Source organism: Rattus norvegicus, chromosome X, assembly GCF_036323735.1.
Source record: "Rattus norvegicus strain BN/NHsdMcwi chromosome X, GRCr8, whole genome shotgun sequence".
In the NCBI taxonomy this organism is placed as follows: Eukaryota; Metazoa; Chordata; class Mammalia; order Rodentia; family Muridae; genus Rattus; species Rattus norvegicus.
The window spans coordinates 81,903,964-81,930,881 of record NC_086039.1 but is presented as its reverse complement, the minus strand read 5'-3'; the positions used below and the strand labels follow the sequence as shown (position 1 = coordinate 81,930,881).

The window sequence follows — 26,918 nt, the reverse complement described above, 5'->3', positions numbered from 1 at the left end:
TGACAAGCCTAAAGAATTTAAAATTATTTTCTCAATATAGAACCAAAATGCAAAAATAAGTTAAAAATTATCTCCTTTGTTTGTATAATACCAGAAATAGAACAGAGAATAAGGGCTGTCTAAACCACACTTACACACAACCATATGTAATTTCCTGCACGAAGAAACTGAAGCTCGTGGAAGAGACATGAGATAACCAATATTACAAACTGAGCGGTACTATAACTAGGTTCCAATCCAAGGAACCTGACTCCTAGCCCAGGCATTAGTTCTACCGTGATAACCAAGCACCTCACCTGTGCCTTACACTACTTATCAGGAATGAAAGGCTATTGAATTTAATGATTCTAATATGAATGCTCTATGTGATGTGTGTGTGTGTGTGTGTGTGTGTGTGTGTGTGTGTGTGTGTGTGTGTGTGTGTGTGTGTTGGAGAAACAGAGAGAGAGAGAGAGAGAGATGAAAAGCTAAACACTTAGAAAGTCTACTAAAAAGAAATCCTTATTCTTGGTATGACCTTAAAATTATGACATGTTCTTCTTTGATTCTTTCATAAACATTTTCACTTTTTATGGAACAGGAAATGACTGCTTCCAGGATTAATAAAGGGGATAAATATATCTAAGTGCACTCTAGGCATGTGACTATCATGATGACATCACTTACTTTGTATAGTTAATATGCTAGTAAACATCTCAGTAATCTTAAAAAGACAAAATTATATTCATGTAGAACAAAGCAAAAAACCAAAAACCTCACGTTCTCTTCATGATCTGTGGGCCTGATCCATTAGCACATGGTTGTATTTGGAATCATTTTTTCTGAAGTGAAGGATATGTGCCTGTTTGCCTTACAGTCTGTAATTGTCTGTAATTATCTGAAGAGTTTTTAGCTTCTAGCAGGAAATCCAGGAACCTATTTAGAGGCATCCAGAAAATACCAGATCTATACTATTCGAAGTTAAAAAAGGGGAAGATGACAAAAATAGTGCCCAAGTGTCCAGAACATTCTACAGTTTGAGCAACTATCTTGGTTTCTTATAAACCTGCCAGTGTTAACCTTGTATACCTGTGATTCTGATTTTAAGTATCCCTTTCTTAAAAAATTTTTTTCAGTTTGTGGGAAAATATCCTGGAGGCGTGTCAATCCTTTATAAATTATAGGAATGTGTGAAGAGCTTGAGTAATACTATCAACTCTATGCAGTCTAGAGTTGGGGAAGTTGCTCAATGGTAAGCACCTGAGTAACATATGACATCTTGGATTTGATCCCCAGTACCATAAAAAAAAATCTCTGTACACACTAATGAGGCAGTACATCTTTCCTAACTTGGGAAGAAATATAAACAATGATAGCATTGTAATCATTTTGTCTAATTGTCGTGAATATCACCTTTATTCACTTTTGTGAATGATTTTTAAAACAGTCCTGCTGGCTCCAGAATTAAGCTGGTAGCAGGGAATGTAAAGTATAAAGGAGTCAGCTTTAAGGAAACTAAGAGTAATCGTCAACTTTGCAAAGGTAGCTTCATCTGTTAGTTTCATAATATTTTCTTTGCTTTTGCTCTACAAAATTTTCATTTGCTTCACAACAGACATATAATACTATTGTGGTATATATTAGCACACTTGTCAAAGAAGAAAAAAAAAGAAAACTTCATAATACAAGATGGTGTGGCTATACAAATGCCCTAGAAGTTATTTTATTATTAGGTTACTTTAAAAGTTGTCCAAGTAATTCAGTAAATGTGTCCTTTGGATAGACATCAAAGAAAGCCTATGAACAATGTTCTTATTTGTGACTAATAAGATTATTATAAAAATAAAGGGCACCTCATCCATTCAACTGAATGGGCTAGTAATCCCAGTAACTGAAGACTTTCAAAGTGCAGTGGTCAGAAACAGTTTCTGAATGTTTTGTTTTTCTCAACAGGAGCTCCATTCTCCAACTCTGAAAATATCTACTTGTGCACCAAGCACTCTCCATATAACACAAAATGCTGAACAGGTAAACAAAGATGTGTGTTACATTAGACTTAGTTTTCTTCTTTTTACATTAGTCTTGTTCATATGTATGGACAATCTTTAAGTCTTTATCGAACTACACTGCTATGAAATGTCAGTGCTCACAAACAAAGAGGGCATTCTCATCTGTGAATATAAATCCTGCCTATCGAAAGGTTGTACAGCAGTGCCATGAATTACATTCTGATATCCATTATTCTCTCACTTATAATGATTTTAGTTTAAGTGGAGTTTAATTTTAGCTGACAATCTTCTAGTGAATGCAGATATTTTAAGGGTCCTTGCTTTTAATACCAATAAAATACGTGAAATTGGATTGACAGAGGAACTGACTTTGTGAGTGATAGTACTTTAAAATTTATACTTAGGGGGCAAGTAGTCTTATTGTGAGTTTATGGTTTCAATGACACACAGACACTTATTTCCTTTCAACTTTATGGCTTAATAATCCTAGTTATTTTATTAGGTTTCAATGTAAGTATTGTATATACAAATGTGAGTTGTAATAATAATTACTACTTTAATAAAATATGTTTAGTTAATTGGCATGTGTAAAAAATTAAATTCCAAGGGAACAAAATATAAAGCATATTAAATTTGTAGTTACATGGGAGAGGAGCATACAATTTAGGGTATTGACAACAGTGAAGTTTATGGAAAACACAAAGTATTTTGTAGTTGTTAAACTCTAATTCCTACTTTGCTTGAATAATTCGAGATTTATTAACCATTTCCTTTAGCCTCTTTTTTTTTCTTTTTTTTCTTTTTTTATTAACTTGAGTGTTTCTTATTTACATTTCGAGTGTTATTCCCTTTCCCGGTTTCCAGGCAAACATCCCCCTAATCCCTCCCCCTCCCCTTCTTTATGGGTGTTCCCCTCCCCATCCTCCCCCCATTGCCGCCCTCCCCCCAACAATCACGTTCACTGGGGGTTCAGTCTTAGCAGGACCAAGGGCTTCCCCTTCTACTGGTGATCTTACTAGAATATTCATTGCTACCTATGAAGTCAGACTCCAGGGTCAGTCCATGTATAGTCCTTAGGTAGTGGCTTAATCCCTGGAAGCTCTGGTTGCTTGGCATTGTTGTTCATAAGGGGTCTCAAGCTCCTTCAAGCTCTTCGAGTTCTTTCTCTGATTCCTTCAAAGGGGGTCCCGTTCTCAGTTCAGTGGTTTGCTGCTGGCATTCGCCTATGTATTTGCTGTATTCTGGCTGTGTCTCTCAGGAGCGATCTACATCCGGCTCCTGTCGGCCTGCACTTCTTTGCTTCATCCATCTTGTCTAATTGGATGACTGTATATGTATGGGCCACATGTGGGGCAGGCTCTGAATGGGTGTTCCTTCCGTGTCTGTTTTAATCTTTGCCTCTCTCTTCCCTGCCAAGGGTATTCTTGTTCCCCTTTTAAAGAAGGAGTGAAGCATTCACATTTTGATCATCCGTCTTGAGTTTCATTTGTTCTAGGCATCTAGGGTAATTCAAGCATTTGGGCTAATAGCCACTTATCAATGAGTGCATACCATGTATGTTTTTCTGTGATTGGGTTACCTCACTCAGGATGATATTTTCCAGTTCCAACCATTTGCCTACGAATTTCATAAACTCGTTGTTTTTGATAGCTGAGTAATATTCCATTGTGTAGATGTACCACATTTTCTGTATCCATTCCTCTGTTGAAGGGCATCTGGGTTCTTTCCAGCTTCTGGCTATTATAAATAAGGCTGCAATGAACATAGTGGAGCACGTGTCTTTTTTATATGTTGGGGCATCTTTTGGGTATATGCCCAAGAGAGGTATAGCTGGATCCTCAGGCAGTTCAATGTCCAATTGTCTGAGGAACCTCCAGACTGATTTCCAGAATGGTTGTACCAGTCTGCAATCCCACCAACAATGGAGGAGTGTTCCTCTTTCTCCGAATCCTCGCCAGCATTTGCTGTCACCTGAGTTTTTGATCTTAGCCATTCTCACTGGGGTGAGGTGAATCTCAGGGTTGTTTTGATTTGCATTTCCCTATGACTAAAGGTGTTGAACATTTCTTTAGGTGTTTCTCAGCCATTTGGCATTCAAGAATTCCATACTGCGTATATTGTGTTTTGACTGAATCAGCTACCTATTCCTTCCCCTTTCCTCGAAACACCCCTTCCTCCCACCTTCATATACTTTTATTATTCTTTTACACGGAGACCTCTAGGTGTTTTCTGTATAAGCATGGGTATTGGGCCCTCTGCTAGAGGGCCTCATCCATGACAAAAACAGTCTGCATCCCTAAGCATTATTCAGTTCCCGGTAGATCCTTAGATACGGGAGGGACATCATGATTCCAACCATGTTGGTGTTTTGGCCAGTTTGATTTTGGACAGATCTTATACATGCAGTCAAAGCCACTTTGAATTCATGTGTCCAATGATTTTGTCATGTCCAGCAAATAATGTTCTGCGGCAGGTACCCATGATTTTTGGTTCTTATGATCTAACCACACTCCTACCCCTTCTTTCAAAATCTATGGCCCTTACTTTATTAAATTATGCATATATCTGATCATCCTCCTAGGAATTTATAGATCTTTTCTCATTGATGTATAACAACACATATTAACAATGTTGACTTTTTTCATTAAAAGTTCACAAATGACATTGGTCTAATGTTTTCTCTTTCTCTTTTCTTTTCTTTTCTTTCTCACTTTCTTTCCTTCTTGATAGGACAAAGTCTTGTTTTATTCATATATATATATGTATATATATATATATATATATATATATATATATATATATATATATATATCAAGCTAACCTGGAAAACTACATCCTCTTGCTTCAGTCTCCTAAGTACTATAATTACAGGCCTGCCTCACCACATACAGATTTTCTGTTTCTTTTAATGTCTATGGCTCTCCACCCTCCAACCCAAGGAATATTTAAAGGTGTATGCTACTATGCCCAGATACAGTTTAAAAAGTATGGAGAGGCACCTAGTCACCAAACTGTTGCTGTTGCTTTTGGAGTTACTCTTGATCACACTGTGTGACCTCCAATGTGCCTGATGTTGCCACATCGGATATCTTTAGCTGAAGAATATCCTTATTCTGAAAGTGACTCCACATCAGAAAAGGCTTTCACCCTCCCCAAAGAAGCGCCAGAGGACCATGTGACCACTGGGCAGTCACCATCATCCCTTCTCTAGAAAGCAAATCAGACAAGAGACTGGGCACTCTCCTTGATTTATGAAACTTTCTAGATTTTTGAAAAGCTGCTATCAGTGGGAAGAGTACAACTATGCAAGTCATTGTAAAGATTTCAAAGTCCTTCCTTGAAAACCTTTAAATATCCCTATCTGGGACCTAAGATAGCCAGTCTCATTCTTTGAGTGGCTGTGGGAGTCTCTACAAACACCAGAGCCAGCAGGATGTCCCTGTGAGAAATTCTGGTTAAACATGACTCAGTAGCTCATTAAGGTTCAAGCTTTTAGAATCTGACAATGGACAGTTTATTTTAGACATATTTAAGCACAGCACAGTTTGAAAAATATTTCCTGGTGATAATTAAACCCAAGCCCATGTGTCCAGCAAAGCTTAAAACATGATTACATTGAAACTCTTGTAAACTACAAGTGACATCTGCCATAAAGATGGATTCTATAAATTAGCTAAGGAAGAGGGCTCAAGGTAAACAATGCTCGTGATAAGGGTCTCTGGGAAGATAGCATCATAGATGGACTGAGATAAACATAAGTCTGTGGGAGCCAGTGTTGCCTGGCCATACAGATAAAGCAGATGTCGTCAGGCTATTAACCACATCCGTTCCCAGCCTTCTGGCCTAAAAAAAAAAAAGGTTATACATCTCTCCTTTTGAAAAAAACAACTCTGCATTTTTAACTGACATTCCTGGTTCCTCTAGTGCTTATCTGTGAGCACAAGTACCTAGTGCTTCCTACAACTTGCAAGTCTGCTGGCAGAAGCCCTTTTCCTTGGTGAGGGAAAACAGTGGGGGCTGGGACTGTAAGGAGGAATGATAATTGTTTACATACCATATATTAGTGTTATTTATCTGTAACTATGAAAAAACAGGCTAACCAAAAGTGATTTAGAAAAGTGTCTTAATCAATATTACTATTGCTATGATCAAATACCATGACCAAAAGTAATTTGGGGAGCAAAGAGTTTATTTGGCTTATGCTTCCTCATCACTGTTCAACATCAAAGGAAGTCAGGGTGGGAAACCAAACAGGGCAGGAAGCTGGAAGCAGGAGCTGATGCAGAAACCAAACTGTGGAGGAGTGCTGTTTACCCTCTTGCTGCACTGGCCTGGTGAGCCTGTTTTCTTATATAACCCAGGACCACCAGCCCGAGGGTGGTCCCACATGAGTCAGTAGTTAAGAACATGTCCTACAGCCTTATTTACAGCCCAATGTTATGGATGAATTTTCTCAATTGAGTCTCCTTTCTCTCTAATGAATCTAACTTATACCAAATTGGCATTAAACTAGCCAGCACAATGGACCTCTTGTCAACTTGAAACATAAATAACTGTTAAGCCACAACCTTCCTTTTCTTGTCCATCCCCAAGACCACACATTAATTTGATATTATAGTATTAAACATTTTACATACTTAAAAATTCCTACAGTCTTTAAAAATTCAAACCCTTAAACAGTCAATTTAAAATACCCAATCTCTTTTAAAAATCAAAAGTCTTTTAACAGCAAATGTCTCTCAATTGCAGGCTCCTAAAAAATAATAAAACAATATGTTAAGTACTTCCTTACCTCAAATGAGTATAACCAAGGCATATAATGACTATCTAAACCATACAAAAACAGCCTCCAAATATAAATAACTTGGTCTTCGATGTCTGGGGTCCACACATCATCTTCAGGGCTTCTCCAAAGGGCTTAGGTCTCTTCTCTGGCTCCCCTGTCTGCACCACACATAGCTGGAACATAGGTTCCAGCTGGCTCAACTCCACTGCTGCCTCTGTTCTTGGTGGTTATCCTACAGCACTGGCAACTCTAAAATGCTGGGGTCTCTTGCTGCAACTAGGTAGTATTTTCACCAATAGCCTTTTTGAGGCTCCTTTCACAGTGCCAAGCCTCAGCGTCTTTTTATGGCCACTGAAACTCTGTGGCTCCAACTGTTACTAAGGCTGCACCTTCACCAATGGACACTCCTGGATTCTCACAGTGACAAGCCTCAGCTGTTTTCTGTGACCCCCCCTCCATGCCTTGAAAACCAGTGCTACCCTGGAAAGTCTTGTACCATACTGTCAACCTAGGCCACATCTAAAGCACAGCTTCTCTGTGCTGCCTGTTAGGGAAACACTTCCTAGAAGACTTCATATCAAAGGTGCTGGTCTGTTCTTGATCACAGCTGATTCTTCAGATCCAGCTGACCAGCATCCATTGTCACAACAAGGTAAAGGTTTTACCATAGTATTTCTGGTCTCTTGTTTAGTCACAGTTGATTAGTAAGCTCCATCTGACCAGATACCCCAGATCCATCTCACATATGACCTGATAGAAGCTTTGCTTTTCTCTGAAGCCAGGCTTTCATCATATGCACTGCTCTCAACATTCTTATCATTTAAGTTCTAGCAGAAGAGCTCACTGAGCTCTCAACATCCAATGACATTTCTAGCCCAAATTTCCAAAGTCCTTCCACAATCCTCCTCAAAACAATACAGTTAGTTCTTTTGCAGTAATAATCCACTATCCTGGTACCAACTGCTGTTTGATTTTTAGGGTTACAATAACTGTGATAAAACACCATGACCAAAAGGAATGGATTTATTTGGTTTACATTTTCACATCACTGTTGATTATTGAAGTATGTCCAGGCAAGGACTCACACGGGACAGGAAACTGGAGGCAGGAGCTGACACAGAGGCCATAGAGTAGTGTTGATTATGGGCTTGCTTCCCATGGATTGCTCAGTTTGCTTTTTTTTTTCTTGTTGTTTTTTCTTTTCTTTAAAGACCTATTTATTTAGTATCCTGTGTTCTGCATGTATATATGCTTACATACCACAAGAGGGCACCAGATTTCATTATAGATGGTTATGAGCCACCATGTGGTTGCTGGGAATTGAACTCAAGACCTCTGTAAGAGCAGCCAGTGCTCTTAACTCCTGAGCCATCTCACTAGCCCCTTAGTTTGCTTTCTTATATAGAACCCAGGACCACCAACCCAGGGGTGATTGTCTTAGTTAGGGTTTTATTGCTGTGAACAGACACCATGATCAATGCAAGTTTTATAAAGGACATCATTTAATTGGGGCTGGCTTACAGGTTCAGAGATTCAATCCATTATCATCAAGGTGGGAGCATGGCAGCACTCAGGCAGCCATGGTGCAGGAGGAGCTGAGTTCTACATCTTTACCTGAAAAAAAGCCAGGAACAACAGAGTGAGCATCCTAGGAGGAGATAGGAGGAGGGTTTCCAAGCCCACCCCACAGTGACTCACTTCCTCCAACAAAGTCACACCTTCTAATAGTACCATTCCCTGGGCCAAGCATATGCAAACCATCACAATGATGGTCTCTCCTGTAATATACTGGGCCCTTGCACATCGATCACTAAGAAAATATCCTAAAGGCTTACCTACAGCCTGATCTTAAGGAGGCATTTTCTCAGTTGAGGCTCTAATGACTCTAACTTGTGTCAAGTTACAGAAAGAGTTCATTTGGCTTATAGTTTCAGAGGGAGAGTTTATAATTTTAAGAGAGCCATGCCAGCAAGTTGCTGAAGGAGGAAGCTGAAAGATCACATCTAACCACAAACATGTAACATACAATTTCCTAGAAGTACAGTGAGGCTATAAACATTCAAAGCCCATCTCCTATGAAGTACTTCCTGCAGTATGATTCTTCTATCTAAAGATCGTGTAACCTATCCAAACTGTACCATCAATTAGGCACAAAGAATTCAAACACCTGACTCCATAGGGGAAATTTCTCATTTAAATCACCAACAACTCCCCAAGATTGAGTCATCTACAATCAGGCCAACAGATCTTTGAAAGCAAAGAGCATCCAGAATATGATCCCACAGGCAACCAACAAGTGTGAATGCAGTTTTTGGTCTGTCTGTAGTATCACCTACAATAGTTGCAACCAAAGACATCTCACGTCTGATGTGCAATGAAGACATTGCAATGAAATCTAGAATTTTGCTGATCTAGCTTGTTCATGAAATGAAGGCATTTTGAAAAGAAATGGATCCCCAAAGTATTAGATTTGGGAATTCACTAACATTTTGACAAAGAACACAGCTGTAAGTGATAGGTGACTTGAAAAATTCAGTTCTTTTTTTTTTCTTTTTTTTTTCGGAGCTGGGGACCAAACCCAGGGCCTTGAGCTTGCTAGGCAAGCGCTCTACCACTGAGCCAAATCCCCAACCCCGAAGAATTCAGTTCTTAAAGAAGTATGAATATATAAGTCTAAGCATATAAAGTAATCAATGAGCTCCCAGTTGCCCCTGATCCTTTCCAAGCAAGTGGCCAGCATGGGTCTATTGGTATCTTTGACCATATCAAGCCTGAAGACCTCCTCTGAAGGATGCTGTGAGGGACAGTAAACACAATGGAGATATTCATGTCCATGGGCCAAGACTGCATCTGCTTCACTTTGTTCAGAGAGAGTGTCAGAGTGGCTGCCTAGTGCTGTTTCTGTGGTGGCAACATGCAACTCACAATCACAAAGCAAGTAGGTGAGAATTCCTAACCTCTTCAGCACCGAGTTCTCCACTGAACTCTCATACACAGTAAAGATTCAGGTATGAATTATCTGGAAGTAAACCAAAGCATGTATGTACAAGCAGGTTTGATTTCTAACATTAGACAGAAACATAAAGAGACTTCTTTAGATGATGACTACATTGAACAGTTCCAAGAAGCCAGCAAGTAATAAGGAGTCTGACTTTTGGACATAAGCACACTGTGCTATTCTGATGATTAGCCCCACTTACATTTTTGTGTATATTTGCATATAGTGCATACGTTAACTTTTATGATTACATTATGGGTATGTACTAGGCCATAGGGTTTGCCACATGGTGCTATCCTTGTGATGTATGAAGACTGTCTATATCCTTGGAAATACTCATAGTAGCCAGATGGGCGGTGCATGGAAACAACAATAAAACAAAACAAAGTAAAACAAAGCAAACAACAACAGCAAAACAACCTTCTGAAGATCCTGAAGCCATAGCTGTTTGATTCATACTGAGATCCCACATCTCCAAGAGAAAAGCAATTGAAGTCATAAGAATTGAGTAGTTTTTATATAGAACTTATTAATTCTTATTAGGCAATTTATTTAAGCTTAACTTTTTATGTAAACATGTCAATGTAACACTAATCACTCTGAGAAAGTATAGAAAGAAAGGGGTTACTAAAATAAAGGAAAGGAAATTACATAACAAATTCCTTAAAAATAAGTATGCCCAGGGAGAAAACCATGTGAAACAAAATATCATGTAGATTCAAGGCATCTTGGTGGATTTTTTAATTTTCCAAATTCTCTTACCCCAGCGTGGGTAGGAGGGAAGGATGCAATTGAGGCCATTTTAGGGCAATTCTGATGGTCTTCTGTATAAACAGGCTTTGAAAGAAAACAGAAATAATCTAGTGCTATGATTCTATTCAATTTTCATGACCAGGAGTATTTTTGCTTGTGTATCAGATGGTTCAGAAGACTTTGGAAAACTCCAAACTTATACATAAAAACAAAGGGCAACAGTGTTCCCGAATGGGGAGCGAGAAGCACAATACAAGGGAAACTGCTGTATTTCATTTAATCTGCTTTAGCACAATTTAAGCAATTTTTCTCTACTCCAATATATTCTCAGTATGAAAATATAAAAATGAGTTAAGAACTTGAATCTTGGATATATTAACTTTTGATTATTTATGAAAGAAAAATAGTTACATAATTTTTGTATTTACTGAGTAAATGAATCTAGAGAACTAATCAGACTCAAGAGGTAGAATAGAACTTGAAAACAAATAAACTCTGTCCTTATAGAGTTTTTACTTACCAAACTTTGTTAGGCACGAATAGATAATAAAACCATAATAAAATGTGGAAAAGTGGTGAAAGTAGAAATTAGTATAATACAATTACTTACAATAGAGCTGAGCAAATTCTGCTTTGCAAAAGTACTTTCAATACTAACATTAAATGAATTATAAAGTCATATATCATTGTTCACAAAAATGACTTTATAATATTAATGATGAAAAATGTTCCTTATTTTTATTTTTGATAACTCCAAGCTACCAAGTAATGATAGTTTTATGTAGTTATATGGATTTAATTTTTCTTCACAGGAACTCCATTCTCCAACAGTGAAAGTTACTACATATCCACAAACCACCATTAGAAGATACATAGTACAAAATCCTGACCAGGTAAGGTATCACATGATCTTTTTTTCCAGTAGATAAAGTAAGTTAGTTATCAGATCCTTAAATGCAGATCACTGGCCTATCTTCCAGTTGGAAAGTGCATCTCTAACCATTAATATAAAACTCTATTTTTAATTTCAAGGAGCCATATACCCATACAGTCTGACAAAGAGACCGAAAGTTCCAAGCGGCTTGGCTGTTATAAAACTTTCATTTCTATAGCCCCACCCTGTGCACTGTAAGGGACTTTTGTGCACTTTGAAGCAGAGCAAAAAGGGACAAAGGTTTCACCGGCTTCCCATAAAATCTACCAGCCATCGCATCAGGAGTCGGAAGATTTAGATTATTTGGATTTGCCTTTCAGATGTGGACTAGGAAGAAGAAAATTAAAAGTTAAAAGTTCAAAAGAGTTTCATTTGCTTGTAGCTAGTGAGGTATGAATTACATACCTAGAAATAAGCTTTTAAAAATTTTACATTGTTATATTTTCACAAAGATAAATAACTATATGTTTTTTATAAAGTATGTATTCTTGTCTATCTAATTTGAGAAGATTATTAAGAAAACATTTTCTATAATAATAAACCTTCTTGAATGTACACACATACATGTGCATGCACACATATATCTATAGTGGCAACAGAACGGGTTTGTTTTGTTGTTGTTTGTTTTGAGGAATCAATCTCACACAAAAAAGCACTGTGGTGTGGATAAAGATGTGACATTTTTTCCCTTTACCCTTTATTGCTCCATTACAACAGGAAACAATCTTTCTGCTGAAAGATTCTGTACTCCAGCTGCAGAAAGAAAACAATTAATCCGAAGCCTTTCTCATTTGCCACTAATCTAGGTGGTGTGGGGGATCTACTTCTACTACTACCTTTTCCACCACTTATTTTTTAATTTACTTATTAAAATCATGTTCCCAGGTCCCCTTAGCTGGGGAAGCTGCTAGTTGCGAATGCATGTCTGTGTGAATCTGTGTACACAGAGGATCTGAGTAAGGGGATGATTGCTTTGGATATTTGCTTGAGTTTTCATAAATTTGTGTAAACATTGAAAGAGGATGTGATTATAGCTAAAGCAGTTGCCTGCTCCTTCTTTTACATAATCAAATATTTAAGCAGTAAGGCTGAAAACAGGGGCAAGGTGGCTGGACCAGGAGCAGTGAGGAGAACCGTAGTAGGGAACATATATTTCCCTACCTTTGTCCTCTACCACTCCCTGTCTCAATATCACATGTGATGGGACTTGGATGCCTTCTATCTGAATCCTGTAATATTGACTTCTTACAAAGGCAGCATTTCTTGTATGTTTTTTTACTTACACACATTTTATCTTCTGTTTTTTTTAATCCACATAGTTCTCCTTATATTTATATAAGTACATATCCTTGTACAGGTGTGTTTATGGGTATGCATGTATGCAAGTACATGGGGAGGTCAGAAGTTAACATCAGGTGTCTTCTTTAACCACCATTTGCCTGTCTTTTTGAGACAGTCTCTTACTGAACTTGGAGCGCATATTCAAGACTAGTCGGCCTGGTCAGTGAGCTGTGGAGCCTGCCTGCTTAGTGAGCTCTGGGAATCTGTTTGTCTTTACTTCCTCAGGGTTAAGATAAAGGATAAGATAACAGAGCCAGAGCCGCAGTGAATGTTGGGCGTCCATACTCTGGTTTTTATGTTTACACAACAAGTGCTTTATCAACTGAGCCATCTCCCCCAGTCTGGAACGCACATTCTTTAAAACATATTTTCTTAAGTCTTGAGAAAACTTAAATTCTTAAGTGCTGTAGGAACACAGAGCTACAAAGTGACAGTGTTGGAAATGGATTTGAATAATGCAGTATAAGAAATAGCAAATTAAGGGCAATGCACAATGGACCTTAAATGATTACCAGATTAAATTATGCAGCTACATATTGACTTATACACTGTGTTGTGTACCAAGGCAGCAAAATTAGAAGTGTGTGTATAAGTAAGTACATGTTAATAACACCAGGCCTGCTCCTCTAAGAACTCATTATCTCAGGCTATTTTGAACTTCAAACATTTTCTCAGGAAGTTCTAACAGAAGAATGAAGAAAAATAGTCATTTAAGGATTTGAACTCTGTCCTTTATTGAGCAAGTTTCAAGCCACACACTTTGTAAACAAAAATAACCTAACTGGTTTTGCAAACTATCTTCATATAAATATATTCATATAATATATGTGTGTGTGTGTGTACATATATATATATATATATGTATATATATATATTCCTGTTTTCTTTTTAAGTGTATTTCTTTTGTATTTTGTACTTTTAAATCTCCCAGGGAGAACTCTCAGTTTAATTGCAATGTTTACAATAAGTTGAACCTCTTAAATTGTAACCTTGCCCTCTTTTACTTCCTAGCTAGCTTTTCTAAGCTTTACTTCTAGGAATTAAACTGAACTCAAGCCACATCTCTAATTATGATTTCTTCTATCAGTATTCAGTCTTTTTATTTGAAGTTGCTGCTAATTTTCTTTATTCTCAATCTGTCGTTGTAGTCATAGGTTTTATGAATGCTGATTTACTTTTTTATCCAAAATGAAGAAAATACACTCATTTCATTAGTGGATGAAATCCAGCTGATATTTATCACTATCATTAAGTTTCTCATTGTAATATTTCTGATGTGGAGAAGATACTCAGTAGCAGTGGTTCTTAACCGTCTTACTTCTATAACCTTTAACATAGTTCTGGGTACCAGTATGTGAGTGTATTTGCATGCGGGCAGTCCCACCTGGAGATTGATGGAGGAGCAGTGTCTCATTTCCCAATACATTGGAAATACATGTTTTCTGTTGTTCTCAGGTGACCCCTGTACAGGCCTACAGTAGTAATTTTATGGGGGGGTTGCTACACCCCTTTTTGGTCATATATCTTCCAAATTAAAAAAAATGACATAGAAACCTGCTATTTTTATTAACACACTACAAAACTAAACTGGGTAGATCTGAGCTATTCTAACCTACATCCCAGCCATAGACCCCATGAAACTTGCCAACTGAGTTTTGCTCTGTTCCATGTGTGTCCTCAGGGAGAGCTTCTCTCATGTCAAAATTATTCTCCTCCTTTGCCCTTTCTTCTCCTGGTCCCTACCTGAGACCCCTTCTATTGGATCTAAAGTTCTAACTTCCTCTCTCCCCTGCCCAATCACAGGCTCTAACTTTTTATTTGCCAGCCAGAGATTATTGGGGAACATTTTTACAGCAATTAGTCAATACAATGTTCATATTTAGACTGTAACCTGATGTTGGGTTATAGAACTAAGCATCTGAATACACAGCACACAAGACCAGCAGGGGTCATAACCCGCAGGTTGTGTCAAACCACTGCTTTATAGCCTTAAAATAGGAATAGGGAAATAAGGCATTTTTTCTAAAGCAAAGGTGCTTTCATTTTTCTTTTGAGAGTGTGAGTGAAGTAAGATATGATCATAATTAGCTGTGTAAAATATATTGCAAAATACATGGTTGGGTGGGTGATAGATACTAGTTGAGAAATATGAATTGTCTTAGTTTACTATTGTGACAAAATACCTTAACCAAGGGAACTTATAAAAGAAAACATTTAATTGGTGGCTTTAATATAGTTTCAGAATTTGATTCCATGACCATCTTGGTAGGAAGCATGGCAAACAGCAGGCAGGCATGGTGTTGGAAAGCTTATAACTTGCTGGGGTCTTACCCTGAGGGTATCTACCTACTTTTATTGAATTTCTCCATATCTCCCTGACATCAACTCCTGTTTTTGTTACTTTTCCATTGTAATGATAAGACATTATTACCAAAGCAATGGTAAGACAAAGAGATTAGTTTGGTGGCTTATAGTTCCAGAGGGTGAGTCCATACCCATCAAGTCAGGAAGTTGGCAATAGATAAGAAGTTATGGCAGTGGAATAATAGCCGAGAACTTACAACTTATCCACAAGCACTAGGCAGAGGGAGGGAGAGAGGAGAAGAGTAGAGAGGAGAGGAGAGGAGAGGAGAGGAGAGGAGAGGAGAGGAGAGGAGAGGAGAGGAGACAGAGAGGAAAGGGAGAAAGAGAGGAGGGAAGGAGGGAGGGAGAGGGAAAAGAAAGGAAAGGGAGAAGAAGAGGGGAGCAGAGGAACAGGGGCCAGGAGACAAGGAGAGACAGAGACAGAGAGACAAAGAGACAGAAAGAGATAGACAGAGAGAGGCAGGGAGACAGAGACACTAACAGGGAATGGTGTAGCCTTTTGAAAGCTCAAGGCTCATCCCCAGTGACATACCTCCTCTAACAAGGTCACATCTCCTAATCATTCTCAAATAGTGCCACTGACTGGGTACCAAGTATTAAAACATATGAACCTTGGAAAAAATTTCCTGAACAAAACACCAATGGCTTATGCTCTAAGATCAAGAATTGACAAATGGGATCTCATAAAACTGCAAAGCTTCTGTAAGGCAAAGGACACTGTGGTTAGGACAAAACGGCAACCAACAGATTGGGAAAAGATCTTTACCAACCCTACAACAGATAGAGGCCTTATATCCAAAATATACAAAGAACTCAAGAAGTTAGACCGCAGGGAAACAAATAACCCTATTAAAAAATGGGGTTCAGAGCTAAACAAAGAATTCACAGCTGAGGAATGCCGAATGGCTGAGAAACACCTAAAGAAATGTTCAACATCTTTAGTCATAAGGGAAATGCAAATCAAAACAACCCTGAGATTTCACCTCACACCAGTGCGATTGGCTAAGATCAAAAACTCAGGTGACAGCAGATGCTGGCGAGGTTGTGGAGAAAGAGGAACACTCCTCCATTGTTGGTGGGATTGCAGACTGGTAAAACCATTCTGGAAATCAGTCTGGAGGTTCCTCAGAAAATTGGACATTGAACTGCCTGAGGATCCAGCTATACCTCTCTTGGGCATATACCCAAAAGATGCCTCAACATATAAAAGAGACACGTGCTCCACTATGTTCATCGCAGCCTTATTTATAATAGCCAGAAAATGGAAAGAACCCAGATGCCCTTCAACAGAGGAATGGATACAGAAAATGTGGTACATCTACACAATGGAATACTACTCAGCTATCAAAAACAACGAGTTTATGAAATTCATAGGCAAATGGTTGGAACTGGAAAATATCATCCTGAGTGAACTAACCCAATCACAGAAAGACATACATGGTATGCACTCATTGATAAGTGGCTATTAGCCCAAATGCTTGAATTACCCTAGATCCCTAGAACAAACGAAACTCAAGACGGATGATCAAAATGTGAATGCTTCACTCCTTCTTTAAATGAGGAAAAAGAATACCCTTGGCAGGGAAGGGAGAGGCAAAGATTAAAACAGAGACTGAAGGAACACCCATTCAGAGCCTGTCCCACATTTGGCCCATACATATACAGCCACCCAATTGGACTAGATGGATGAAGCAAAGAAGTGCAGACCGACAGGAGCCGGATGTAGATCGCTCCTGAGAGACACAGCCAGAATACAGCAAATACAGAGGCGAATGCCAGCAGCAAACTACTGAACTGAGAATAGGTCCCCTATTGAAGGAATCAGAGAAAGAACTGGAAGAGCTTGAAGGGGCTCGTGACCCCAAAAGTACAACAATGCCAAGCAACCAGAGCTTCCAGGGACTAAGCCACTACCTAAAGACTATACATGGACTGACCCTGGACTCTGATCTCATAGGTAGCAATGAATATCCTAGTAAGAGCACCAGTGGAAGGGGAAGCCCTGGTCCTGCTAAGACTGAACCCCCAGTGAACTAGTCTATGGGGGGAGGGCGGCAATGGTGGGAGGGTTGGGAGGGGAACACCCATAAGGAAGGGGAGGGGGGAGGGGGATGTTTGCCCGGAAACCGGGAAAGGGAATAACACTCGAAATGTATATAAGAAATACTCAAGTTAATAAAAAAAAAAAAAAAAAAAAAAAAACATATGAACCTAGGGAACCATTCACATTAAAACCACCACACTACAGTTTGACTATAGATAACACATTTGCTGTGTGTGGAAAATCAAGGAAAGATTTGTTTTGACATATAATGTATTCGTACAATTAACATGTTAAAATCATTATACTTATAAGGAAATTAAAATTCAAATAAGCGTGCTTTGTTCAAATCTTCACAAATTATTTTCTTTTCTGACAACTAACCTGGGAATAGTTTTAACAAGATTTAAAAACTTACTGGCTAAGGAGGCTGGCAGAAGAAAAGTTAAATGGGGGCCTAAAGGCTTGATAGGCAGGGTTATGGTGGCTTGAAGGAAAAGATTAAGAAGAGATGTGGACTAGTTGGTTTATTAAAGAGAAATAGTGTGAAATTGGCTTGAGCTAGTGGGATCTGAGATACATAATGGAGTACTAGTAGATATTTAAAGTGACACCACCAAAGGACACATTTGAGTTAGAAGTAAGAGGGTTGATATCTAAATTTTATCACCAAGGATAAAGGCAGGAGTAGGATTGCTGTGGGGTAATGGAGAGAGTTAAGGTCAGAACCTTGAGAAATGTGTTTCAAGTGAACAGAAAGATGGACCCACTGCAAGAAAATGTCTTCTCAGAGAAGGTTCTAAAAACAGAATAACTGAAGCAAATAGATGGAAGTATGACTAACCATATGAAATTAACATAAAACCAAGGAGAACAGGTATAAGAGAGCTTTGACAGTTAAGAAAGTGACAGTGGTATTTAAAACAACAGATTTTTTAAATTTTTTCTTGATTATTTTATTTATTTACATTTCAAATGTTATTTCCCTTCCAAGTTTTCCCATCCCCCTGCTCTATGAGAGTGCTCCCTCCCACCCACTTCTGCCTCATCACCCTAGCATTTCCATATGCTGGGGCATCCAGCCTCTACAAGATAAAGACCCTCCCCTCCCATTGATGCCAGATAAGCTGGAGCCATGGGTCCCCTCATGTGTATTCTTTGTTTGGTGGTTTAGTCCCTAGAAGCTCTGGGCAGGGATGGAGGTAGTCTGGTTGGTTGATATTGTTTTTCTTATGGGGTTGCAAACTCCTTCAGCTCCTTCAGTATTTCCCCTATCTCCTTCACTGAGGTCCCCTTGCTCAATCTGGTGTTTGATGGTTGTCTGTGAGCATCTGCCTCTGTATTTGTTAGGCTCTGGCAGAGCCTCTCAGAAGACAGCTATATCAGGCTCCTGTCAGCAAGTGCTTCTTGGCATCGTAATATTGTGTAGCTTTGCTGACTGCATATGGATGGATCCCTAGGTGGGGCAGGCTATGGATGGCCTTTCCTTCAGTCTCTGCTCCACTCTGTCTCTACATTTCCTTTAAACAGGAGCAATTCTGGGTTAAAAATTTGAAGATGGGTGGTTGGTCCCATCCCTCAACTGAGGGCTCTGCCTAACCTCCGGATATGGTCTCTACAGGTTCTCTCTCCTCTTTGTTATTTCAGCTAGTGTGATCCCTGTTGATTCCTGGGAGCCTCTTGCTTTCCTTGTATCTGGGACTTTCTGGTTTGAATATGCTTGTGGGAGCAAAATCCAGCTGCAGGAATTTTATTGGTAGACTTCTTAAAAGGAAGTAGAGGAAATAAGTAAGGGATGCTTTTCTGGAAAGCATAGTGGTCAAAGGCAAGAAGGAAGATATCACTAGAGGAGAAAGCTGGATCTTAAAGACCCTGGATGATTTGTAGATAGAATGAATCAGTATTGGGGAGGGAAAGAGACAAATGAGATAACATTCTAAAAGAGAAAAGAGGGGATAAAATTCAGGTACATATAGAAACACAACTTTAGGAACTTAAGGTATGAATTCCTCTTTGAGGAGCTAGAAGGAACAGAAACTAAGGAGTAGATTTTGCAGTGTAGTGAGATCACATAACTAGGTTTTCTTGATTTCCTCTGGAAGGAGAGGAGAGGAGGGAGCAAGCATGAGGACAGGGATTGTGGAAAATAAAAGGCTTCAGAACCACAGTTATGGAACTTGAGTAATCCAGGTATGATCACAAAGTATGGAGGTGATGCTTGAAACTGAATAATTTGAGCTCGTAATCAACAAATTTTTATTTTGGTTTCAAAAAAAGTTTCTCTATTATAGCTTTGTGGCCTGGGAACATTGCAATAGATGTTGTGAATTACATACTTTGTTAAATGTGAGAACTACTGCCAGGGGTTTTGAAAGTAACAATTAAAGTTATAACATCAACCGTTTGGAAAACACCTGCTAATTTTTAGGGTGGATTTGGCAGCAAATCAAATGTAGAGACTGAAGAAAAGATACCAAAGCAGGAACACTGTTGAGCTCCTCAGATGCTAAGAACTCTAAAATGCTTGATCAAAGTTATTTAGCTGTTTTTTTCAACAGTAATTATTCATGTGAATATTTTTACCTTATAAATTTGGTAATGTAATAATCCAAATTTAGTTGAGTTCTTATTGTCGTTTTAAGTCTTGAAAACACTTATAATAGACAGATTTAAAATGAATTGCATTTCACAGAGAAAAAATCTTATATTTTCATAAACTCATTTTTATGTTTTAGAAAATTCTAAATCACCAAGATCAGAGTAACTACCAGACCTTTTCACTCAATAATCTGTTCGTCTACTATGAAATATTTAGGATTAATAATTTCTTTGCCTTTAAAACAGTCTATATTGTATAATTTAAATTGATATCCTAGAAATATTACAATGAGTTTTCCAGAAAGCATTTTAATGTATTAAAATATTGTGATACTACATATTAAAAAATCAATGTACAAAAATTGTTGGTACCTTAAAATTATTTCACTTGATCCAGGATACTGTGTATATTATCCTTGTACACTTAGCTTCAGAGACTGTTAATGCCTTACATGAATCCACTGCATCTAGATGGAGAAAGAACTGTAACTTTTGTTTTATGACATCATACCTTCCTTTCTAATTGGCCTGCTTCCACTGATCTTTTTTGATGGCAGAGTCAACGGATTCATAGCAACTAAAATCAAATCTGCTTTGTAGTTCTTATCCACTGATGTTTGAAGTATTTTATGTTCAATCTCTTACTAACTTGCTGAAAATTTCTCTCTCTGATTTTTATGGCATTTTTTCTGTCTTGATTCTAAAACTTCAAAAGATTTCCCTAGTTATTGGTATTTTTTCTTTTTTTATTCCCTCATATTCCGAGCAGTTGTAGTTCTTGGTATTTTTTCTTTTTTTATTCCCTCATATTCCGAGCAGTTGTATGATTACTAACCAGAACTTCTAATCTGTTCATTGAGAAATCTGGGTCTGCAGACTTGAGCTGCAGAATTTCTTCCCTTCATAACAGACTTTTAGGTCAGTTACTTTAAGAACTGAGAGTAATTGCAATATTTTCCAACAAACAATATTTGTCATATATTAGCAGTTTTATCTACTATAGATACATTAAAAATAAATTCATACATTTTGTTTTGTATCAAATCAATGAACAAAACAACCTCGTGACTCAAATGAAAATCAGAAGAAAGGAAAAAAATGGGAATGGTCACACCTTAAATTCCCTGGTACTTGGAAGCAGAGATAGGCAGACAATCTGAATGGGAGGCCAGGAAGATCTAATGAGTTCTGGGGCAGCCAGGGAGGGCTATAGTGAAACCCTTTATCAAAATGAAAAAAAAGGGGGAGGAAAAAAAGAACGTGATGTACATTACATTTATGTTAGACTCCTTGTCTGATTTTTCATTAGTCTTTCAATCTAAGACACATCACAGGCCTTTATTTCATTGACTGACATCTTCTAAGCACTTGCTTAATACTATAGCAATTTAGTTGATTATATGGAGATACGGTGGCTCTTAAAGCTTCTGCCCTGTTCTCAGTACTCAAAACATATGTTGTACTGAGAATCTTAGTCTTGATTATCATCACAAATAGGGATTGTACACTTCAATGACATGCAAATTGAGTCCTAGAAAAAGTAGTTTAATGTAGTTCTACCCACTTTATGGTTTAGTAAATTCTATGGTTTAGACTGAAATCTATTTATTCTAAATTTCTCCAATTTCTTTACATAGAAAGATACCTCCTGCCTGTGACCCCAGTTTAAATGTTGTCAACTTCATGCTAGACTACCTTAGAAAATAGATATTTTTCTCGTGTCCTGCTTTAGAGACAATAGGGTTACAGCACCTCAAGCCCAATCTAATTTCTACTTCTCACCTGTTTCCTACCCAGAAAAATGAAAGTTATCTTTCCTACTTCCTTCAGATCTCCTCTGGAGAATCAATAAAAATAGGAGGAATTCAAATTGTTCTCACAGATGGACTATTTTTAAAATTCTTTCTTTCTCCTTGAAGAAACTTATTGATGAATCCTTCCATTATGTTCCTAAAATATGTTACTACCTCAGAGTCTAGTAGATACCATGTTTTTGTTGGAGTGCCTATGGAAACCACACCTTTCAAATTAAAACATATTATTTAATCTCTTTTTAGGAACCATTGTCCCCTTTCCTAAGAGGAGGTCAATTCTTCCCAGGAAACAATGTCATTTATGAAAAAACAATAAGAAAAGTGGAGAAACTAAACACAGATCAGGTGAGTAATATTTATTTTAAAACTTTAATTTATAAAATTTGAATTATGAATATTTTAATAGAATTGAAATGATACTTAATTATCAAGTATCAGGCAAAACTACTATGAGTTATAGTATGTCATCTTGTCTATGGTCCTTCATTCTATCCTTAATAAGTTTATGTTTTATTATGAAGCTCATTGTACTGAAAGGGAATCTGAAGTCTCATAAAAAGTTAATAGTAGAAACTGAACCTAATATATAGTATATATTTTCTAATATATATGATATACATGACATATGTCATATACATAATAAAACTTTAAAACTAGTTTACAAAAAAGGCTATAATGGGGGCTGGAGAGATGGCACACTGACTGCTCTTCCAGAGGTCCTGAGTTCAAATCCCAGCAACCAACCATCTGTAATGGAATCTGATGCCCTCTTCTGGTGTAGCTAAAGACAGTGAGAGTGTGCTCACCTAGATACATATAATAAATAAATAAATAAATAAATAAATAAATAAATAAATAAATAACATATTTTTTAAAAGGCTATAACATTCTCTACATTATTTTAATATGTTCAGATTTAAATTAATAGTATATATTACCAGGTATGTAAAATATTCTGAAACATGTAGAAACCTGAAGCTCTAAGTCATATTTGGATTAGTTGGTTTAAGGTTAATGAATTGTGTTGTCTTGCAATTCTAAAAAGCAGAAATCAAAAACTACTGTGTGGGGCAGGACCATCATCATCCTTCTGGAACTGTCAGAAAAGAAACCCTTTATTTCTTGGTTTATTTAGCTTGTGGCACCCTCAGGCATTCTTTTGACTGCATACTAACATTCCAAACCCCTTCTTATCACATAGTGCTCTACACGAGCATCTTCACTTCAGCATCTCTCTCTGTATGGCTGTTTCTGTGTAAAATCTCCCATTTTTAAGGGACATTGCTCATATTGAATTGGATCTCATCCTAGTAGCCTTACTCTAAATGGATTCTATCTGAAAAGACCATATTTTAAAGAAAAGTAAATGCTATATTTCTGGGACTTAGAATACCATAAATTTGGAGTATGGGTAAAAATTTAGGGTATAATGAGTAGTGAAATATTATAAAATCAGTCTGGAAAACAAAATTATCTTTCTCATATGTAAATAAAACACACTGAAGATATGTTGGATTTTGCTTTAAAACTTCTTGGCATGAAAACATGCTCTATTTTTATAAGCACTTATTGGCAATTGTTAGTAGACTTGTAGGAAATAACTTGTTATATATCGAGTATTCCACATTTGATGCCTAGTAAAGATGAAATGACATAAATTTTCAGAATGATAACACCAAAATATTTTCCTTTTGTTTTGTCTGTTATGCTGAATAGTGTCTAAAGACCTGATAAATTAAACAAAAGTGTTTTTGAAGAACAACCCAACATTACTGTATCAAATAGAAAAAAATCACTGGTTGCTTTTGATCTTCCAAATAATAGTTTCTAAAGCTATTCATTTACATTTACATTTATTTAACCAGGCTATCAAAAATGATGTTTTGTACTTTTAAGTAGTATGGGAAATTTTGAGGTATATGCTGCTTTCAAGTTTCTGTTTTAATGATAATGAATAGTTTTTCTACTTTATAGCCTCTAGAATATAATATTCACTACAATATAGATTGTGTTACTATCCACACACTATAATATAGATTGTCTTACTACCCACACAGCTTAAAAAATTAAGGAAGAGATCTTATTAAGAACACTGCTTTTGCTTACTGTTGACACTAGTATTTATTTGTGCTAATGTTTTTTCACTAATGATTTTAATCACTTGGGAGTTTTCTAACTACCATGTATGTTGTGGAACAAAGCACACATTTTGTTTTGTTATTTCCTCAGTGATAGGGGCTATACCAAGCATGCTAGATGAAGCCAAGGTCCATACAAACCAATGTACTGACACTTGTCCAAGAATAAAGAGGCCTCTGTAGTAAAGTTAGTAAGGTAGTTCTAGTAACAAGTTAATTATCCTTTCAAACTATTTATATTTTATATTTTTCTTTTTCTTCCTTTATCTAAAGGAATAACACATGAGACATCATAACTGTTTGATATTCTGTACTTTTAAATTTAAATTATGATATGCTTCAAAATATGATCACAATATGAATATTTTCCTTTAAAACAACGACTTCAACACTTGAGTATAAGCTCAAAAGTGGGCACTTGCGTGGATGAAGCTCTGGGTTCTACCTTAACATCAATACTAACAGTAAATACAATTCTTTTTTAATGTCCCAACACTACATAATGACATTTTATAACATAAAAGAAGAGATAATATATTTATCTGTTAATTTGTAGTAAAGTTGATTAAGGCATATGGTTAGTTTTCTGAATTTTAAAGATCTCAGTGCTATCACACTGGTAAAATGAGTCATACTTAGTCTAGAGAAAGGAATGCCAAGAACTGATTCTATGGCCTTTATATATCTACAGAGGGAGTTTCTAGTCATGCTATATGCCTCTTCATATATTTTTCTTTATTCCAAAATACTTCATGCACATAAGATGCAATTCATATAGGGTAAGAAGTTTCAGACTACAAAAAGAATATTTAAAACAATACAAATAATATTAATGGTAATTGGCTTCTTGATTTGGGCCTTCATGTCTCTAGTTTCTTTTTGCAGATAACCACTCTTAGAAGGTTATCTCTCTATTTATATAAAAGGATATATATATATATATATATATATATATATATACATACATACATATATGTGTGTGTGTGTATTATACTTGTTATATATACATGTAGATTATTTTACATGTTAAACCAAAGGGGGGATACTGTATTCATTGTTCTGCAGTTTGGTATTGTTTTCATCTGACATAGTTTGAAAAATGTTGCATCTAAGAGACTAAACTGTTGAATTACATTACTTTTCAATAAGAGTCACTTTTTTACAGTCAAAAAAGAAAATTTACACTCAATTTATACTTTCAAACTTGACTATATGTAAGCGAATGTAACATTATGACTAAAACTTAAGTGTTTTCTCTTTGAGAGCAGGCTTTTATTAGCTGTCTCTTTTCAAAGCAGAATAATAACAACATACTATAGAAACATTCAAGCATGCCTGAAGCCCTCCTAATGGATATATGCAAATGTTAGTTCCTCCCTGACATAAACAGGCAGGTAAAATAGATTGGGTTTAAAGGAAAGTTCCAGTTTTTCCTGCAGTTAATATAAATGACCCCTATACCCTTAGATTCCAAGGAACAAATTATGAATTCCAGTCACAATTTTGTCATTATTAATTTTTTCATTACAAGTACATAATCTGACTTTTGTCATCTTTGAGAGAGTACTAGTTTTATGTTCAAATTTAGTGAGATAAATGACAATAAAATTAAAGTTTATTGTGACAGCAATGTTATAATAATACTAATACACATTTCTTACAGACAGTTCATTTACTCCACATAAAAACTCTATAAAAGCAGTATTTGAATAAAAGTATCTGGTAGAATTAGAGTAAGGGTTTACATTTCCTGGATCAAAAGCACCAGTCAATGATTCCCAACGTTTTTTAAAAAGCCTTTTCTCAAGTTTCATAGGCATGAGTTCTTTGCCTCCCCAACAGGAATACAAACCTGTTTCCTGATATTGAAAATCACTGTATTATATTTTTCCTAATGTTGAATTCTTTTTCACCTTCAGCATCATAGAATTTTTAGGTAATTAGGTAGTACCTATTGAGCTATAAAAGAAAGCTTAAAATATTCATAATAATTTTAGATTTAATTACAACTAAAATATCAATTTAATTAGAACATGACATTTTATGGCTTATTTGGGTAAGTATTTTGATGGCTTAGCTACTGATCAAATAAAAACAAATTCTAATAAAGTTTTCTTAATGTATAGATTAAAAATATCACTAGTTAAAATTACAAATTATACACCTAATTATTTGTTGTGGTTTTCAAATCTGTTTCCAATCTTGTCTTGATTTGTAGTAGTTCTGATTTTAGATGGCTTTTTTTGACAAGTATATTTGTTTTAGGAATGCTGTCCTCAAATTCAGTGCCATCATCATGTCATCCAGCAACCCCAGATCATCCACTCACCACATTGTCAGCAGTCCCATTCTAGCCATCAGATCCAATGTATAACAGAAAATGATTCAAATGTTGGGCATGAACTCTGTCATGGTGGGCCAAGCCAAATACATGAACAGGTAAGGTCAATCAGTTCAATACGTACTGAATTAAGTTCTTAAACATGTCTTACTCCACTAATCTAACATTCACATTCAATTTTAATCCGAACATTGGAGAATTATACCAGTGATATTTGTGTTTTTACAACATTTGGAAAACAACTATCCAGACTCCTTTCAAAAGATAAAAATCGTGCAGGTTCATTAATTAAATGGATGAAGTTATGAGTCAATTCATGAATATTTAATTGTGACTGATAACTGATCCTTATAAATGAGTCCAAAGGTTGTTCAGCGTTACACATTTTCATGAGATATAATATTCAAATGAACAACAAATTAGAAATGCTGTCATCTGAGATGATTGTTAATGATAGCATTTCACCAGCTTGTAATTAGTTGCTGTATATATTCTTTGAGAATATATTATACTAATTCAAGTCAGACTATACTTATACTTTATTGTGCATTATAGCAAAATAGAAAGCAAAACATAGTTGCTAAGGAGAAACCTCCCTGGATACAATCTTGAGTGATTAATTTATGTTGTGAAGACATAGGAGTCTTGTAAACATCTGCTACACAAGTGGTAATAGGAAAAACACGATTTTCTTCAATCTGGTAAAAGCTAACAATAATGACTGAAATAATGGAGAGTCAAACATCATTTGTACTTACTCCAATTTCAAATTGACCTCTCTCATAGACTTTTGTTAAAAGATAAAAGAATAAGGAAAAAGAA

At 36.6% G+C, this 26,918-nt stretch overlaps 1 protein-coding gene across 3 annotated transcripts in view; it reads left to right on the top strand.

Moving 5' to 3' along the window:
• Window positions 1–26,918, top strand: part of Pof1b (POF1B, actin binding protein) — a 66,699-nt gene that overhangs the window by 11,165 nt on the left and 28,616 nt on the right. For all 3 annotated transcript variants that reach the window (XM_063279892.1, NM_001106934.1, XM_039099585.2), the window contains exons 3-6: window positions 1,933–2,007; window positions 11,338–11,418; window positions 21,861–21,962; window positions 26,021–26,194. In XM_063279892.1, coding sequence (XP_063135962.1) covers window positions 1,933–2,007; window positions 11,338–11,418; window positions 21,861–21,962; window positions 26,021–26,194 — 432 coding nt within the window. The remainder of the gene's footprint in view (window positions 1–1,932; window positions 2,008–11,337; window positions 11,419–21,860; window positions 21,963–26,020; window positions 26,195–26,918) is intronic.